This window comes from Typopeltis vanoorti, chromosome 25 (assembly GCF_054136105.1).
Source record: "Typopeltis vanoorti isolate ZY-2024b chromosome 25, IOZ_Tvanoo_1.0, whole genome shotgun sequence".
Taxonomy (NCBI): Eukaryota; Metazoa; Arthropoda; class Arachnida; order Uropygi; family Thelyphonidae; genus Typopeltis; species Typopeltis vanoorti.
In genome coordinates this window covers 33,550,923-33,569,067 of record NC_143573.1, presented here as the reverse complement: position 1 = coordinate 33,569,067, position 18,145 = coordinate 33,550,923, and the positions used below count along the sequence as shown (strand labels likewise).

The window sequence follows — 18,145 nt, the reverse complement described above, 5'->3', positions numbered from 1 at the left end:
GTGAATAAGCCCAACAATACTATGGCATCCAGAATGTCTTCAAATGTCTGCAATATGTTTGCAAGTTAATTTATAGCTGTTGTTCGCTTGTAATGTATATTTTTGTATTTCTCATTTCATGTTATGTACCTGATGAAGTGTTCTAAGAAGCAGGAAATGATTGTGTGTTCAAATAATAAATAGTGTTTTCTATTTTGGTATCACTTGGCTTCTAGTCATTAAATTTCTTTAATTATGTCATATAGCTGAGTAAATCTATTGCATCAAATATATATATATATATATATATATATATTTGATGCGACTTGTTTCAAAAGAAGTTGTCAATAGGACCTACATGTATGTACTTTGGAACATGCCTATCTATCATGTACATGTGGATAAAAATAGCTCTCATGTTCTCATTGTTGAATCTTTCTTTTATTACTTGTGCTTGTTTAATTTGTATTTTATACTAAAGATGATGTTAATGCTGGAGATAATTTTATGAAAATAAAATTCTCACACAAGTTACTCCATTATTAATAATTGTGTCTCATTCCTGTTAGCTTACGTTTCTAATCTTCGCAATACAGTTGTAGCTACTTGATTTGGTTCTGTTCTACATGTCAAACATAGCTGCTCTGGTTGCAACTTTGTTCTTTGTTTCACCATACTTTTTTCTAAAAGAAAGATGAGAATCAATAGCTAAAAAAGTTATGTGAATAAATTAAAACAAACTCAAATCATAATCCTTCTCTGAATGAACTAAACTAAAAGTAATAGCACACCAGTCAAAACTTGGCAACATCTGAATTATTTAATAACATTCCAAAATTGACTATTATAGCAAAGTACATATCACATTTTATAATTATGATTTAGCACTGAGGAAGTAGAGAGTGATGTGACTCTCTGAAATCAAGCAACAACAAAAAATAATTTGATGACATGGTAACACAGTGATAAACTTTAATGAAAGCATAGACATCTAGAAAATGTTAAAACTAACAATATATTGTCAGCGTGTACTTTCTCTATTAATTGTGTACTGTGCAACCCAAAACTTGCCAACTAAATTTCAAGATCTTACACTTTGCAACATAAAACTGATAGGCAGGAAGATTATGAGAAAGAACTATGAAGAACAGAGGAGATGTTAATCTCCTTTGCTCATATACCTCCTGTTCACTCACTATCACCTCTCCTCCGCCAAACCCTCTACATTCACAAGGATGCAATAGCCTGATAAACTGGTCATTGAATACTTCGACTATATCCTCTGGATCAGTTACCAATCTATGAGTGTCACAAATAACATCCTCCCATAGTCTGACTTCTACTTGCCATATATTGAAAGAACTCTCAAGGATTTTTCTTGGCTTGATTGGCTAATTTCTGCTCATACTGTGCATTTGTTATCTTTACCAACCAAGTGTCACCTTCCTGACCTACTCTTTGTACTCTTCATGCAAGTAGTTATTACCAACATTAATTCTGTGTTGACTCCACAGTGCCTTCTTCTACTTCTTCTTCCAGACTTCATACTTTCTCCTTCGTTCATCTATTTTATTCCTGCCTTATTTACTCTTATCACCACTGGAATACATTTAGATGCTTTCTGTTAAATAGCTCTTGATCAATGCTCAAGCAGTATCTGTCTCCACTCCACTCAACTCCTCTTTCTATGCTATAATTCCTAGTTGTCTCCTGAATATTTCATAATCTCCTGTCCTGTAGCTCCACATATTTCTCTTCTTCATAGAAGTTCTCATATGCCTGGTTATAACTCATGTGATCACCTCACAGTCACTCTTACCAACTGGGAGAAGATTAGACCCTCTATCCACAATCACATACTCTGATGGTATGATCAGATCTAAGAAATTCATTTACCTTATTTCCTGATGCTAGCTTTCCAATCAATATCACCATAATTACAATCACCCATAATGATCACCCTTCTCTTACTCACTAAGCCAATTCACCCATACATTTCTTTCTTTGTTTCCATTCTACACATTCTCAGACATATAATAACACATATCTAGAGTAGTTTCTATAAATTAAAGCAATTAAGGAACAAAGAGAAAAATCACAATAACTCAAAAACTTTATGATAATTTTTATATAATTTGGTGAAAAGCAGTATGATACGAGATGTGAAAGAAACACCCACAAAAATTCTAAATAAATAGTTTACTTCTGTAACAAACAAGTACATGACAATGGTAAAAAAAACAAGAGGTCAAAATGAGATTGTCAAAGTGTTGCAATACAAAATGTGGTCACCCTTCACAGCAATACAGCACTCACAATGATGTCTCATACTGTTTATAATCCTGTGATGAGTCCTTGGGCTCTCTGGAAGTATCATGTAATAATAATAATGGTGCCGGGAGCTCAGTTGGTAATAACAACCACTGCTCTTGCAAAAACTCTCCTAAGTCCCTCAAGACCTTTTTTTTTTTGTAGGGAGGGGGAGTTGAAAGCAGCAAAGCAACTAATTATACCACCCAGACATGCTAAGGTCAGTCCATACATACGATAGTCTCTTTTTGAAGCTATTGGTCAATAAGCTTCACTCAATAAGAATGAGCATCGGTGGCAGCTTGTCATAAGGGCTGCATTGAATGCAGCTCCAGCATTGAGTATACTAGCTAGTACTACTCACTAGTATACTCAATGCTGGAGCTGCATTGTGCATCCTCTATGTGCATCCAACTAGGAAGCATAGAGGTTTCTGTGTCCAACCAATGAGAAGCCTCCTCAAGCCATCACACTAGCTTCACCATAAGTGTCCCTTTCATGGATATTAGAAGGATGATAACATGTCCCTGGTTCTCTTCAGATGAGAGCAGGGATCTTTCTTGCAGCCATCTCCAAGAATTTTGGAGATGGCTGGAAGACATTGCTTATTCGATGAAATCATGGTGGCAATCCAGCATAAGACTAGAGGCTGGCAGATGTAGCCAGATGCTGCATGCAAGTCATTCCGTAGTTCACAGACAGTAAAACCAATTACAACAGTTGCAAACAGCATCCTGGAGATACAATGAAAAAGGGGTTACCCAAATCAACTATGATCTGACCTTACGACAGCTACAGGAATATCAGTATCTGCTTCCACTGTGCCCAGAAAGTTTCACAAAGGTGGTCTGTATACTAAACAACCAGTAATCTACATGCCCATCTCCGTGTGATGCGAGAGAACATGTGAAACGGGGAAGGCTCCACATCAACTGGATCCATAACCAATGGGATCTGTATTGTTTACAGACCAGTCCCAAGTTGTAGACTAACTTGTTGTAGACCATAACCTTATTAACATCTAATCCAACCAACACCTGATACACCTCTAATTCTTTCGCTTTCAATTCTCCTAATACTTGCCTTGCTTCTATTGCACCGCATCATTTACACCAGTATGACATATGCCGATATCACGACTATCCACCCGTGTCAACCTGCCATCATTTTTTTTTTTTTTTTTTGCTTGCCATATAGCTAATTTGCCTAAACATTTCATAATCAGTCTCTGCATTCCCTGGCCTATAATAGCATCCTATCAGATATACTAGTTTATTTCAACTTCACACCACACAGATTCAAAATCTGTGCATGCAATATCAACTTCCACACTTTGTGAACACAATTCCTCTGCAATCATTAACAGCACCCCCTCCCCTCCTCTTTTCACATTTCTATCCTTCTGGAAAATTATAATCTTTCTATTTCTATTCCTGACATCACATCCTCCTCAGACAACCAAGTTTCACTTATTCCAATTATCTTTGGGCATACTGACTCAATCAATGCAACAAGCTCAGCTCTCTTGTTTTGAATATTCCATACATTTGCATATAAACATAACAATCCCTGTGTCTTTGAGGCCATTCTACCAGCACAACATTCTCTATTCTATCTGCCATATCACACCTCTCTCTTTGGTCTGACCACTCCTGTTTCCCTGATGCTGACTCTAATTTCCATTTCTACCAGTCTCATCCTCACCTTTAAGCATTCCATCATCTCGTGCACATCTTCAACTTTATATTCATCTTCTTCTTGTCGTACAATCCATTTAGTTGTGCTATCCCTGCTTCACAAATAGACTCTGATTGTTTACTATATTAGCCTCTTGACTCTGTGCCTTCTCAGATAGCCTTTCTAAATGCCCAACACCAAACCCTTTCAAATGCAATCCATCAACTTTAAACCATTCCAACTTTCCTTCAAATTCACTCCACAGATTTACAAATTGAATCCTCTTTGCCTCACACAACTCAGCCATCTTACTATTCATTATCTCTGATCTCCTTCTCAGTCATGTTGTCATATCTAGACAACGCACCTACAAATTTTCCAACAACACTGTTCTTTACCTGCCACAGCAACTTCCTCAAGTCTCTATCTACATTCTTTTTTTCCCCAACTAAGTCATTTGTGCCCATGACTACCACTAATTTTGACACTCAGTCTTTCCTTTTCTGCAACGTATCAGTTATTTGCTTCTTTCTTCCACCAGGAAAGCGTGTTTTGTGGACTTTATCAGTCATCTCACTTCTAATGATTGAGTTCCCATACAATGATATACAACCAACCTTTGACTCTTTCTTTGTAATCCTTCTCATTCCCATCAGCCAATCTTTTCTTTAGATGTTTATTATCCTCTTCCAGATGTTTCATTTTGCCTTTAATTTTCTCTAACTCTTGAATAAGCTCTTCTACAGTCCTGCCTTGCTCCCATTTCTAATTGCACTAATTTATCAAGATATTTTTCACATATGCTAATGCTTTCCTTCTTCTTGTTTACCCAAACTGTCCACAAATCTTTCCCATTTTTGGTGCATACATAGCAATTTTCTCATCCAATGCTCAAAATCCAAGGCAGAACTAGAGATCATTGTACTGAATCTTTCTATGTCGCCGAAGTGAGTTTCTTTATGGATGCCATTTTCAGAAGCAAAACTAACAAACAAGTAGTTTTGTACTGAATCCTTCTATGTCGCTGAAGTGAGTTTCTTTATGGATGCCATTTTCAGAAGCAAAACTAAAAAACAAGTAGCAAAATGCAATATAAACAACAAAAAATTCCAACAACACTACTGAAAGCACTTTTATCCAAACTGAAAACCAAAAAATGTAGCACAATTTACTATAAAAGCCATCGTATATGCTAATTAAAAACACATTTTTAGAAAAGCTCAAATCTACTGCTATGTTCACTCTCAACACTAGTGCCACTATTAATAATTCTCTCTATATATCCTTCTCATCTGTCCTAGGACAGGTTGAATCCCATCCTAATGAGGGGGTTACTGGCATAATAATGCAGCCGGTTCGCCACTCCTCTGCTGCATCCCCTAAGGGCGATATTTATTACTGTAATCCGTGTGTGTTCACGGGGCCGATTTACCTGCTTGCGAGATGAAAAACCCCAGATAAACTGAGTGAAAAACCCTACTGTCCACGCCCAAGACCAGCTAACTTGGCAATAGCTGAGGAAGATCCTTAAGCTCCTCATGTCGTCAATGGGAATCGAACCTAGGACACTCCTTCCCCAAGCATATGGTTGCGAAGCGCATAGCCACTAGGCTAACCGTGCAGACTATTGATAATTAAGTACAGATAATTATAGATAATCAGGTATATAAGAAATCACACAAACATGTGATTTCTCCAAAATATATTTACAGGGTACTATATATTTCATATAAAATTAAGTTTCAAACACAACAAAAGTTACACAAAGTATATATTCCACAAATGGAATGCACAATGCTTTGAAGACATTTGTTGAGATTTAGGTTTAATTTTAAGAATTTATTATCATATTACGTTTTTTTGGATTAACTAATTAAGATTATAAATGCATATATCCTTATTCATAGACAGTCATCTCCCAGTTCAATTACACAATCATTCCAGGAGTCAGATGACATGCTAACTTATTGAAAAATCAGTTATCTGAGGGTTAGTAATAACACATTTTTCACCTAGAGTATTCATGTGCTTGCATATATACATTTCTTTATTTCATTTTGTTCAATAAAGTATATTCAAATATGAGTGGATTGTCTTGAAAATTAACATATTCATACTGCTACCTCTAAACATTATTTTATTAACATTTGACCTCCATGGAGTCAGTGACTCATTGCGGGAGGTACTCACTATTGCATACAATGCTCATCCAACTGCGTCTTATCAGTCACATTGAATCAATGTGACTGATTCAATGTGTCTAAATCCACAACACACTAAGGCAATGCATTCCACTCACTAACCACCTTCCATGCAAAGAACCTGCCATTTAACTGCAACCCATCATGCCTGTATAATGTCATTCTTCTCCTAAACACATGCCATATATTCACAAACTCCACTCCCTTCTCCTGACACAGCTCCGCCAGCATACCATTCATGATTTTGGCTCTCCGTCGCAACTCATCATCATCATACCTGGGTAACACACTGACAACTTTTCCTACTACACTGTTATCTTTCACTCTTCTCAATAGTCTTCTGATATTTGTCCTCACATCCTTCTTATGTTCAGTTAGATCATTCATCCCTACAATCACAATTAACTCTCTCGCTCATTTCTTCCTCATGTCCAATGCCATAATCATCCTACTCATTCTCCCATCTGGATAGCAGACCTTATGGACTCTGTCAGTAACTAGCCCTCTAATTATGGAGTCTTTATATACTGCTATCCTGGAATCACTCGTCACTTTTTTTACTCTTTGTTCTTTCATTCTGTTTTCTTGCATACTTTCATTAGTTTCCACTAGACACCTAGCATCACTCAACATATTTTTAATTTCAATTTTCATTTCCAATATCTGTTTCATTAAATCTTGCATTCCGACAATTTCACTCTCTATCTCGCTATCTCTCGTTTGGCCGCACTTTACTTCCTTTTCCTCATTCATACTTTCTTTCACCCCCTTATCACTAACTTTTGCTTGTACATCTTTGCATTCTTTCACTCCTTCGGTTTCTCCAACATTTGTTTCACTTAGTTTTTTGCAACTTCTTCCGCAACTTTCGCTTCTACATCTTGGCATTCTTTTACTCCCTCAGTTTCTCTTGCTTTCATTTAACAGTGCTTATGAGAGAGAAGTTTTAATATTAGTAGTGTCTGTACATAGCCTCTAAAACTGAAGCTGGTAATATGCAATACCACTTGTTTTGCACTTTGTACAGCATAATATTTCCAATTTCCATTAAGCTCATAAAGATAGCAGAATTTGCCCTCTCAGTAAATAGAGTTGCAATTACAATAAATATATCAAGAGTTATGTCTGAAAAGAGTATCACATATTTAGAACAAATGTAAAATTTTCTACTGATTTGGAACAAGAGGTACTTTAAATTACATATGCAAATTTCAAATTTAAGTAATTAACTTCAATTAAGGAATCATTAAATTAGGTTAGTCCAAATTTAATGACATGGCAAGGTGACATTCCATAAATTCATTAATGTATGACAAAAGAATATTAGTAAACTTTGTATAGTTGGTCTCTAAATTATGCAATATACTGTGATACTACAAAGTTTAATGAAAATATTCTTTTGTCAAACATTAATGAATTTATGGGATAACAAATGTTATAATATAGTAAGGCGATATTTGTTCTAATGAATTATACAATATGTAACTTTACAATGAAATTAACAAATTACATTTTTCTGATAGTAAAATTATATTAAAGTAATTGTAATATTTAGAAAATACAAAGCAATTAAATTTACTATAAACAAAATTAGTCAGAGTGGCAGAGTTTTTTCTACAAACAAAACTCAAGTTTTTCATTCTGCGATCAGACAAACCATCTGGGAGAACACATGCAATTTAATTACGAAAATATGCTTTTTTTTTGGCCTCCTACAAAACCATAATTATGAAAGCCATGGATGCTTAAGGTTGTAGAAAAGGGCTACAGTATCCACTAGTGATGAATGAATGAAATTTTTATGTTATTAAGAATATTAATCAGAACACAAGGATAATGAACACCATAATGAATTATTAGATCTAATTTTAACTGTACAATCTGAAACATAAACATCAAACATAAAAAAAAATCATTCATATCTATCATATAAAAGCACCTCTGGAAGAAGAACAAAACACTTTGTCCTTGAAATGGAAAACACCTAAAGTCCATTCTTGTTGTGACGAGAGGAATCTTTATATGTGCTTTTTCAATTGAAGGCAAGTTAGTTGATCTCGTATGGAAGTAGCAGGGCATTTTATCCTGGAAAACTAAGATTTTTCATCCCCCCCCCACACACATAATTTACAGACAAAAAGTACTATTACGATGGTGGATGGCACTGTGCATAGTTGATAGATTGTGGTATAGTGTGCAGATGGAGGAGTGAGTAGTGTAGACAGTGACTGTTGTAGCCTCCTATAATGAGTCCTTGGAGGTATGGCATTAATAATAATAAAAATAAAAATTGGACAAACAACCAAAATAAGATCACAATGGTTCACTAAACACACATATTTGTTTTGCTTTCAAGGTACCATGGAAGGGGCATATGGCCTATGACTAACTCATAAGGCACTTATGACTGAATCATGAAAACTTTAGAAATGATATGATTTTGAATGAATATGTTTCTGTGGTTTAGTAGTTATGTAAAAAACTTCTGGTACTGAAATAAATGTCAAATCTAATAAAATAAGCAAATATAACTATAACAAATAAACAAATATAATCTGAAGGAATGTGTGTAGGAGCTGGCTTGACATATTTCTTTAATATGAGTCTTGCACTAGGTCAAGTTTCAAAGGAGTGGAAGGAAGGCAAGATTGTGCCAATGCATAAGGGAGGTGATAGAACAACATAATTTGATGCTTGACAGAACTCAAGCATCAAATTATAGGCCTATTTGTGTGTCAGCTGTTGTGGTTAAAGTGTTGGAGAGGCTGGTGAGAACCAGGATACAGAATTGGGTGGACAACAGTGGTATTATCTTTGATGGACAGCATGGATTTGCTAAAGGGAGATCATGTTTAAGTAATTTACTTACTTATTACAATAAGGTGATGGCTTCATTGGATAAAGGAGTAGTATACTTAGATTTTGCAAAGGCTTTTGATGGATTACCGCATGATAAGTTGATAGTCAAACTAGTGTGGATGGGGTTGAATATTAGACTAGTGAATTGGATTCTTAATTGGATACTTAATATCACAACAGTGGTATTATCTTTGATGAACAGCATGGGTTTGCTAAAGGGAGATCATGTTTAAGTAATCTACTTTCTCATTACAATAAGGTGATGGCTTCATTGGATAAAGGAGTAGTATATTTAGATTTTGCAAAGGTGTTTGATGGATTACCGCATGATAAGTTGATAGTTAAACTAGTGTGGATGGGGTTGAATATTAGACTAGCAAATTGGATTAGAGATTGGCTATCTGATAGGTAGCAGGAAATTGTGTATGGTGGGAGCAATATCCCAGAAGATGAAAGTCACTAGTAGTGTGCCTCAGGGGTCTGTTTTATCAATGTTCATGATATTGATGAATATTTGGATGGGGATATTCAGTTGTTTGCAGATGATGCAAAGTTGGAATAAACTATGAGGAGTAGAGCAAATGTTCTGGCCAAGTTTCAAAACTTGAATAAGCTGAGTGAATGAGCACATGAGTGGGGATGCCAGTTCAATGTCGCAAAATGTAAGGTTTTAAAATTTTGGAAACAAAGATGGAATATAGAATTTATACTTGGTAGAGATGTACTGTTAGAGGATATAAGGGATCTTGGGATGATGGTGGATAAAAATTTAAAATTTTTCAAAGGAGTGGAAGGAAGGCAAGATTGTGCCAGTGCATAAGGGAGGTGACAGAACTCAAACATCAAATTATAGGCGTATCTGTGTGTCAGCTGTTGTGGTTAAAGTTGAGAACTTCTCAGGAAAGGAGGAAAATGAAGGCCACAGGAAATTTGCAGGAAGTACAACATTTGAATGCAGAGTTTCAAATGAAAAGCCAGAAGAGACAAGAAAAAATACTTTAACCAGGAATGCCAACAAATAGAAGACCAAAAGAAGAAAGGAAAAACAAGAGATCTTTTCAAAAAGATCAGAGAACTAACAAGGAAGTTTAGTGCCAAGGTGACAATGTTGAAAAGTACACAAAAAAGATCTTACAGAAGCTGCAGACATCAAAGAAAGATGGAAAGAGTATACAGAAGCCCTTTACAGAAAGGACTCCAAAATTACTGAGAAATTTGAAGAGTAGAATTATACACAGGAGCCAGTACCACTGGAGAGGTCGGCACTGCAATGGCTATCCAGTAAGAATGCACCAGGAGGAGCTGGAATACCTACTGAGCTGCTCAAAGCCCTGGGAGAAGAGGCAGTTAACAGCTCTATGTCAGCGAATTTGTATCACAACTAAATAACCTAGGGAATGGAAAAAATCAGTTTATATATCTTTAATGAAGAAAGGCAATGCAAGAGAGTATGAATATTACAGAATTATAGCACTGATTTCTCATGCAAATAAAGTCTTACTTAAGATCATTCAAAAAAGACTGGAACCATTCATGAAGAGAGAGATGCCAGGTGAACAGGCAGGATTTCAAAAAGGCAGAGGAACAAATGATCAAATCGCCAATGTGAGATGGATAATAGAAAGAGCATAGGAATATCAAAAGAATGTCTACCTTTGTTTCCTTGACTATAGCAAGGTTTTTGACTCCGTATATCAGGTGACACTGTTGAATGTGTTAAGAAAAATGGGAGTACCAGAGCATTTCATTATCCTTCTGAGGAATCTTTATTATGAACAAGAAGCTACTGTCCGAACAGATCTTGGAGAAACTGGTATTTCACAATAGGTAAAGGGGTGAGACAGGATGCATTTTATCTCCATACCTGTTAAACTTGTCCAGCAAATACATTTTAAGAATGGCAGGGCTGGAGGAGTCTTCAGTTAGGATTAAAATTGGTGAAAGAAATATTAATAATTTGAGGTATGCAGATGATACCACCTTGCTAGCAGAATGCAAAAAAGATTTAGTGGAATTTATTATGAAAGTTAAAGAAGAAAGTGCTAAATATGGTCTTAAACTTAATCTCAAAAAAACAAAAGTTATGCAACATGTGAACTTAATGATTTTGAAGTAGATGGGGAGAAAATGGAAGCAGTTAACAATTTTGTGCTCCTAGGATCCTGAATTGATCAAGATGGTTATTGTACTGAAGAAGTTAGAAGAAGATTATTACTCGGAAAGAAAGCGATGACAAATTTAAGCAAGATCTTTAAAGATATTAGATAAAGATAGTAGCTGACTTCGACAAAAATCAGAATCATGAAAGCAACGGTATTCTCTGTGGTACTGTATGGATGTGAAAGTTGGACCCTGAGAAAGAGTGAAAGAAGGAAAATAGATGCATTTGAATTATGGGTTTGGAGACGATCTAAGAATACCATGTACTGCAAAGCAAATCAATAAATCAGTGATAAACAGAATAAAGCCAGATTGCTCTCTCTCTCTCGAAGCTATGATCATCAAGCAAAAATTGTCATACTTTGGACATATTATGCGAGAAAAATGACAGTCTGGAGAAGATGATGATGATTCTTGCTAAAGTTGATGGAAGCAGGAGAAGAGGAAGACCAAGAATTAGATGGGTGGATGGAGTTAAAGAAGCAACTGGAATGCGCTTGGAAATTCTGAAAGATATGGCCAGGGACAGATCCCTGGAGGATATAAGGGATCTTATATCCTCCAACAGTACATCTCTTGTTGTTGTTGTTATGTTCCATCAAGTCATTTTCAACTCCTGATGTATGTTCATAGAATCACCAGGAGTTGAAAATGTCTCGATGGAAGAAAACAACAACAACAACAAGAGATGTACTGTTGGAGGATATAAGGGATCTTGGGAGGGATGATGGTGGATAAAAATTTAAAATTTAGAGCACACATCGCCAAAATTGTGAGGACAATGCAATGAATTCTGGGAATGATGCAGAGAACAATGACTTGCAGAAGGAAATTTTTATTCCATTGTATAAGGCCTTGATTAGGCCATATATGGACTAATATACACAGATTTGGTCATATGGTTTTCAAAAGGATGAAGAGATTTTGGAAAGGGCAACTTAATAAGGTAGTTTCTGATTTCTGGAATGTTAAATATGAGGAAAGGTTGAGAAGATGCAATTTACAGTCTAATGCAGCAGTTCTCAACTCTATGCCCGTGGGTGCATTTGTCCCACAGAGCTATTCGCATACACCTGATGTCAATTATTAAATAAGGAATACATAAAATTAAAACTGGAAAATATAAGTCTTCTCCTAGTAATAATATTTATTGAAATCGTAAAAAATGTTAACATTTATGTTATATTATGAACATTTTGTAATTCCTCTGTCTTTGGGTGTGTGTTACCAGTGCCAATTTTGTGCATATGTTTTATGTATTTAGTCTACTGGCAACCGTGCACTTGAGGGATGTGTCACCACTTCACTGGTGTTGTCGGCATGCTTTAACCATACGTTATTTTCTCATGTTTAAAAATTTTGCCTCAAAATGAGTAATCCAAATAAAAAACAAACAAACCTATAAATTCAACAACTATTGGGAAAAGACTATTGTTTTATCAAGAGTAAAGAGAAATGTTTTTGCTTATTGTGTGATGGTTTAATTTAGTTGTATAATAAATGTTACATGTGTATTTATCATACTTTCAGAGTTAATTAATTTCTTAATTGTTATCATTTGATATGATAAGTACAAATTTTCATAGAAAAAAATATTGATGCCCACCACTATCTTCCCAATATCGAATGTGCCTGCAACCACAACCAGATTGAAAACCCCTGGTCTAGTGGATGAGAGGAAGAGGAGTGATATGATAGAGATGTACAAGTTGGTAAGGGGTTGTTATAGAATCAATGTTGAATAGATTTTCATAAAATGGTGGTAGATCAGGGGAGAACAAGAGATAATAGCTGAAAGCTGTACAAGGAAGGAGTGAGAAGAAGGTTTATTGCATGCAGAGTTGTGAATGACTGGAATGCCTTTACCTGAGAGTGTGGTGTCTGCAGATAATTTGAATGTGTTTAAGGAAAGGTATGATGAGCTGTGCATATGACAAAGGGACCTCCTAGACTTTGACTCCATGGGGTCTTAGGATAATAATAATAATTATTATTATTATTATTACATGACACCTCCAGGGAGTTCAAAGACTCATTGAGGGAGGGCTCTTACTCCACAACTCTCGTCTCCACCATTCAATCCACCAACTACAACAAACCGCAACAACTTTCATCATCCACATCGACGCCATCTACTGCTGATCACCACCACTAGTATTTTCACAGACAATCCCAAACATCCATGCCCACGGCGGGATTCGAACCCGCAAGATTTTGGCTGGAGAGTGGATATGCTAACGACTCAGCCAGCCAGCCTGGCTGGCTGAGTCATTTTATAATTATAATAACCCTACAAGTTTCAAAAGTCTTCAGATTTACATTGTCAGGGATACTAAAACAAAATAATTACACAAAAGAAGACTAGAAATAATTAATTACACATATTAGATATTATCAGAACTTCATAATTAGTACATACCAATAAGTAACCAGAATAAAAAAAGACGTTAAATTAATTACTGTCTACATGTTGCAACAATGCTAGTTGCTGCCATTGCGTTTTGTAGTATTGTGTGTGTCCTATCCTAGATCCACAGCAGTTAGATATTTAATTAAAGTAGACCAATCTTGGTATAGGATTAAGCATTGATTTTTGTTACATTGTTTGGGAATCCCTAGCATTTCAGAGGCTTCCTTGAATTTTCTTGTAAAACAATTCGGATCAATATAAGCCATTTTTGTTTGTTGTCAAACTACTTGATGGCCTATGTTAGTTGTATGGGTTGGAAACATGATTTATGTTGTCTTCTTATTTCAATGTCTTTCATGGTTCTGACATGCAGATCTCCCTCAACCTTCCCTTTTTTGCCTACATAGCAAATGCCACAAGAGTAATTTATCTCAATAATGTCTGGTTTTTCATGGGATGATGTGGATCCTTTTCTTCATGCTTACATATTGATCAGAATACATCACAAAAATTATGGAAACAACTACCATGTTAGAGTAAAACTTTAGTTTAATATAAACCAACAATAAACACTCAATGTTTTCACCTTCACATTAAGGTCATCATCTGGAATATATATATATATATATAACAAGAAACAAGCTGCACTACAATGTACTTGATATTCTAAAGTTACTGATTAACTGTTAAACCTATTGGCCTAACCTCTGGTGGAAAAAAAAAACCTTACTACATCAAAGCTAGAGTCCTGTTATTATTATTATCTATTAGGTTACAAAATTAAATTAAGCTGGAGAGCAACACACAGAAAAAATTAGCCAATAAAAGCTGAAAATTGCTCAGAGTTCTAAAGTCAGGGTTTGCTGGAAAACTAAATAGGCTGAATGTGTGCCATCCAAATTCTTGGTGGCACAATAATGGTGGCATAAAAATCCCAAGAATTTGGATGGTACACATTCAGCCCACTTAGTTTTCCAGCAAAACCTGACTTTAGGACTAAGCAATTTTCAGCTTTTATTGGCCACTATCCATACTGGTTTGTTGTAATTTATATGTATACTTATATAAGTAATTTTTTTTTGTGTGTGAACATGTTGCTCTTCAGCTTAATTTAATTTTGTAACCTAATAGATAATAATAATAACAGGACTCTAGCTTTGATGTAGTAAGGTTTTTTCCCACCAGAGGTCAGGCCAATAGTTTTAACGGTTGATCAGAACTTTAGCATACCATGTAGATTGTAGAGCAGCTTGTTTCTTTGTATATATATATATGTGGTATACTCCAGATGATTAATGTGAAGGTCGAAACGTCGAGTGTTTATTTTGATTTGTGGTAGTTGTTTCCATAATTTTCATGATGGGATGATGTGGAGTTTTTAGTGAATATAAGAACCTGCTGTTTTATACAATGGCAAAAAAAAGCCACTTTAATGTTGTACTCACTGAGTAACGTTGCCACTCGGTCTGTAACATTCTTGATGTAAGGCAGCATGATTGCATTCTTAAAATCTTATTTAAATAGAAGAGCTGTTGGAAGTGTATTAAGAATTTTGTTGATAATCTTAGATTCATAACCACTGATGCAATTCTTCATTCCTGTTAACTGACGTACTCAACAAATTGTATGCTCTATCTCATAATGTTTTAATCATGCCTATCTTTTGAAATGGATAATGGCATAAAGGGGCATGTAAAAATTTTCCAGTTGCAGTAGATTTTCTGTATATTGAAAAGGTTAATCTTTTTATCTTCTTCATTAATTTCGACAAGGATATCTAGGAATGGTAATTTTTTGCGATCTTCCAAATTCAAGAGTGAATTTTATGTTGGGATGCAAGTTGTTCAGATAATCTTTAAAATGAATTAAGTCATCAAGTTCCAGACCAAATGAAAATATCAAAATATCATCGATGTAACACTACGTTTGGTGTTCTGTTCGTTCCCATGGAAAAAGTCCTGAAATATGAAAAAAATTGTTTTCCATACAGTGTTTCAATAGTCTGACTGTGTCTGGTGGGAAAAGGTTTACAAGCAGATCCACTGTGTCATCCCTAGGTACATTGGTAAGTCTTTTCACCATCTAAACTTGCTAGGATGTCTGAAAGCTCTATATTTAAATCTTTTACCTTAGTTACAGACAAAGTGACAACATTGCTCCATGAGAACAACATTAAAGTAACTTTTTTTGACATTGTGTAAAATCTCCAGGTTCTCGCGTCCACATCATCCTATGAAAAAACCAGGTATTTATGAGATTCATTGCTCTTGTGGCATTTGCAATGTAAGCCAGACAGGAAGGTCAAGGAAAATCTTCATGTTTGAACATGTAAAAGATGTTGATAAAAAGAAGACAGCATAGATCAGGTTTGGCATCCCATACAACTAACATAGGCTATCAAGTAGTTGGGTAACAAACAATCTTATATTGATCATAATGGTTTTACAAGAAAGTTCAAGGAAGCCTATGAAATGCTAAGATTCCCCACACAATGTGACAAAAATCAAGACTTAATCCTATACTAAGTTTGGTCTGCTTTCATTAAAAATGTAACTGCTGTGGGCCTGGGATATGACCTAGGACCATGTGCAATACTACAGAATGTAATGGCAACAACTAGCATTGTTCCAACATATACAATAATCAATTTAACATTTTTAGATTTTATTTGGTTACTTATTTGTATGTAGCAATTGTAAAGTTCTGATAACATCTAATATGTGCAATTAATTCTTTGTACATCCTTTTTTGTGTGTGTGTATAACTTTTGCTAGTACCCCCTGATGATGTAAGTCTGATAACTTATGAAACATGCAGGGTTATATTTTTAGTGATATTTGCATTCCACAAATTCTGTTAAGAAGGTCTGGCAATCCATTCCAATCATTCACTACTCTCCAAGCAAAAATGTGATTCTCATATCCCAACTAACCAGTCTTTCACAACATCCAGGTTGACCCTTTCTTCTCTCCCTACTCATTATGTATTAATTTTTTTTTGTATCAATTTTATAGAACCCTATTTTAGTAATGGATAAGTTTCTATCATGTCCCCTCTTTTCCACCTGTCAACTAAATATTGTAACACACATCCTTCCAACCTATCCACATAGAGCATTCAACAGGCCTGTCACCTCATCTTTTGTTTACATGTGTTTGGATTGTCTCCACTGCCTCCTCATCCCAAAGAAACTCAGACAACAAAATCAGTGCAAAGTATCCAAGATGTAGCAGTACACAGATTTATAAAGATACATAATAATGACTATTTCTTCTTGCCAATTTTCAATATCCAAAGTAATACTTGAAACTATTTTGGCCCACTTTTTGATATGCACTGTGAATTTCAATGTCCTGCCCTCCATCACCCCCAAATTCATAGCCTCATCAATTTCATAGCCTCATATATAATCTTTTCATTCCAAAATTCATAAGCTTACACATTGCTGCATTAAACTGACAACTATTATCTGATGCCCACACTGCCAATTAATTTAAATTATGCTACAGAATCACTACATCACCTTTATGAACTATTGGACTCCACAGTTTTTCCATCAGCAGCAAACTGATATAATCATTCCCTATATCATAAATATACAAATTAAATAGCATCCCTAGTACATACACTCTCTCTCTCTCTCTCTCTCTCTCATACACACACATACCCTCTCGCTAAGGCATTCCACTAGTCAGTCTTACTCTCTTGGATTCTACTCCATCATATGTTATATTCTCTGGTGTCTGTCTACTAGTACCTCCTTGATCCATGCCCAAACTTCATATCTACCATTTACTCCAACTTATGTAATAAATTTTTTCTGCAGTGCTCTGTAAACTGCCTTTGCAAAGCCCAGCACTAAGGCAGAACCTACCTTTCACAAAACCATGCTGCCTATCATGGAGTATCATGTTCCTATTCACTGAATTCTTTCTTTCTTTAACTAATTTTTCTCCCCTTAACCACAATTCCTGAGATACTAACTAGCCTGCAATTTTCTACTTCTGTTTTGGAGTCTCCTTTATCTAATGGAACTATCTTGCCCTCTTGTAGGTTTACATAGATCTACTATAGGATTACAACCATTTGTAGATGGGATTGACATAAAAAAAAGACATTTCTTAAGGAAACTGTGGGTGAGGGACTTCATACCATTTAATGTGTATACAGATTATGTTAAATGCATCTCTGTTGTATAGAGTTATTAGTCAACTTCTTTGCTATATATAGGCCCACTAATCTAGATCTACAGTAGATCTCTATTGCCTATATTTTACATTTTGGGTTGTGTTCATGGAAAGAACTTGAGAAACCTATGCTGATGCTTTTAAAATTTGTAAAACATTTGATCAGATCTGGTATCAGCACCTGCTCAGCAAATTGCTATCCTGTGATCTACCTTCCAGACACAAAACACACACACCTCTCTCTCTGCCTATAACTAGACCACTCTGTAGTTGTTCAGAGGCATCATGATGAATAGCTTCCTTTGTAGAACATGGGATGTATCCCAGGGGTCTGTTTTTTGTAAATGTAAATTTCTTTAAGT

The 18,145-nt window shown here is 35.5% G+C and overlaps 1 protein-coding gene across 1 annotated transcript in view; it reads right to left on the bottom strand.

Moving 5' to 3' along the window:
* Positions 1–18,145, bottom strand: part of LOC150092642 (uncharacterized) — a 344,763-nt gene that overhangs the window by 92,766 nt on the left and 233,852 nt on the right. Inside the window, exon 11 of the mRNA XM_090414597.1 lies at positions 554–662. Within this exon, the coding sequence (XP_090270723.1) occupies positions 554–662 (109 nt within the window). The remainder of the gene's footprint in view (positions 1–553; positions 663–18,145) is intronic.